The sequence below is a fragment of the Perca flavescens genome, chromosome 8 (assembly GCF_004354835.1).
Source record: "Perca flavescens isolate YP-PL-M2 chromosome 8, PFLA_1.0, whole genome shotgun sequence".
NCBI classification, from domain to species: domain Eukaryota; kingdom Metazoa; phylum Chordata; class Actinopteri; order Perciformes; family Percidae; genus Perca; species Perca flavescens.
This window is the reverse complement of record NC_041338.1, coordinates 38924470-38926969: the sequence shown is the minus strand read 5'-3', so window position 1 is coordinate 38926969 and position 2500 is coordinate 38924470. Positions and strand designations below refer to the sequence as shown.

The 2500-nt window shown below is 44.7% G+C and overlaps 1 protein-coding gene across 2 annotated transcripts in view; it reads right to left on the bottom strand.

The window, feature by feature from the left end:
- LOC114559795 (sodium channel protein type 4 subunit alpha B) overlaps positions 1 to 2500 on the bottom strand; it is a 49774-nt gene that overhangs the window by 19284 nt on the left and 27990 nt on the right. For both annotated transcript variants that reach the window (XM_028584696.1, XM_028584695.1), the window contains exons 17-19: positions 2122 to 2281; positions 244 to 365; positions 47 to 101 (exon numbers count right to left, since the gene is read on the bottom strand). In XM_028584696.1, the coding sequence (XP_028440497.1) occupies positions 47 to 101; positions 244 to 365; positions 2122 to 2281 (337 nt within the window). The remainder of the gene's footprint in view (positions 1 to 46; positions 102 to 243; positions 366 to 2121; positions 2282 to 2500) is intronic.

Here is a 2500-nt window from a genome sequence, read left to right as displayed (position 1 = left end):
GCTGATTGGCTGCTGTTCTTCATCACTGATATAGAAAGACTCATACTGTCACTGCAGCAGTCCTCAGGTCTGTTTCCTCGATCATCATCTTCAGGATGTTTCTGAACAAACAGAGTTTAGAATAGTTATCGTCTGTTTCACACATAATCAAGCGATGGCTCAAAGACTGACGAGGGAAGACATTTCAAGAAATATTCTTGCATCAAAACAAACCAAAAGTTTGCAGAATAGAAAGTGGTTTACCTTTTTCTCTTGTTCTTTCTCAGGCATCTTTGCAGTGTTGGCGATGGTGAGGGTCTTGACCTTTGACCCCGTCTGGTCTGAGGTCACAACAGTCAAAGCCAGGTGATCCTTACTGTCGACCGCTGGCGGTAAAATGACCCACAATACATTCAGTCATGAAACCTGAGATCTATAGTGGACTCTTTCCATGTGCTCATTATTAACAAACTATCAACGATGTGTTATGACTGTGGTCATAATGTTTCTTTAGTCTGCTGTGTATGCGTGTGTGCCCTGTGTTTTTTTTCTCTTGTTTCCAATTTCATATGCAAATACATGTCTGCCATATCCGGGAGTTCATTGGTGGGAAGCTCTCATGCCCGAATTTGTGATTGGCTGAAGCTGGGGTACCACCTGATATATAAGGAGCCAAGATGGCGGCCTTCTGAGGGCAGCAGGCATTCCTCTTCCCTCCCAACCAGCCACACTGTTGCTTTGTTCAGTTTTGTGTAAGATTAGATACCGTTTCTTTTGTTTAGTAAGGGTGGACCGCCAGGTGTGTTAATCGTGTTTTCTCCTGTTTAATTAGTTAGGGAGGTAAGTCTTTTGTCATATCTTTTGCCCTTTTGTTTGTTATGTTAATTTCTTATCTCCTTGACAGGATCATTTGTTATTTTGATGGTAGGCCACCCTGAAGTTTTGTATGAGTTACCTTTATATGTTTATCTATATGTTTTCTTTCTTGTAAAATAAATGAGATTTTCAGATATTTAAACAAATTGTTGTAAAATTTGTGGTTACTTGGGAGACGGGGAAGATGGGGCCTTTTCATGTTGCATCCTAGGCACCCCTAGACTGGGGCGTAACAGATGTCAATGACAAACACCTGTCTGTTCTGGTTGATGTGGGTCTTACCCATGTGTTCTGGGTGGATATGGGTCTTACCCATGTGTTCTAGGTTAATGTGGGTCTTACCCGTGTGTTCTAGGTTAATGTGGGTCTTACCCATGTGTTCTGGTTGATATGGGTCTTAACCATGTGTTGTAGGTTAATGTGGGTCTTACCCGTGTGTTCTGGTTGATATGGGTCTTACCCATGTGTTCTAGGTTAATGTGGGTCTTACCCGTGTGTTCTAGGTTAATGTGGGTCTTACCCGTGTGTTCTAGGTTAATGTGGGTCTTACCCATGTGTTCTGGGTGGATATGGGTCTTACCCATGTGTTCTAGGTTAATGTGGGTCTTACCCGTGTGTTCTGGTTGATATGGGTCTTACCCATGTGTTCTGGGTTGATATGGGTCTTACCCATGTGTTCTAGGTTAATGTGGGTCTTACCCGTGTGTTCTAGGTTAATGTGGGTCTTACCCGTGTGTTCTGGTTGATATGGGTTTTACCCATGTGTTCTAGGTTAATGTGGGTCTTACCCGTGTGTTCTGGTTGATATGGGTCTTACCCATGTGTTCTGGGTTGATATGGGTCTTACCCGTGTGTCATGGGTTGATATGGGTCTTACCCATGTGTCATGGGTTGATATGGGTCTTACCCGTGTGTTCTGGGTTGATGTGGGTCTTACCCATGTGTTCTGGGTTGATATGGGTCTTACCCGTGTGTCATGGGTTGATATGGGTCTTACCCATGTGTCATGGGTTGATATGGGTCTTACCCATGTGTCATGGGTTAATGTGGGGCTTACCCATGTGTTCTGGTTGATATGGGTCTTACCCATGTGTTCTGGGTTGATATGGGTCTTACCCATGTGTTCTGGGTTGATATGGGTCTTACCCATGTGTCATGGGTTGATGTGGGTCTTACCCATGTGTTCTGGGTTGATATGGGTCTTACCCGTGTGTCATGGGTTGATATGGGTCTTACCCATGTGTCATGGGTTGATATGGGTCTTACCCGTGTGTTCTGGGTTGATGGGGGTCTTCTTTCCCAAGAGAGTCCGAACAGCGCTGCGTATCCGGTTCAGGGCAATGTGCAGGTTGTTCTTTTCTTTTTCTTCCGGAGATGCTGGATGATCGAACGAGCTCAGCAACAACGTCAGGAACAGATACAGCACCTGAAACAAGACCAGGAACCATGAACAGAACAGACCTAAACAGACCACCTGAAAGATAAGGACCTGGAACCAGACCAGGAACCATGAACAGATACAGCACCTGAAACAAGACCAGGAACCATGAACAGATACAGGACCTGAAACAAGACCAGGAACCATGAACAGATACAGCACCTGAAACAAGACCAGGAACCATGAACAGATACAGGACCTGAAACA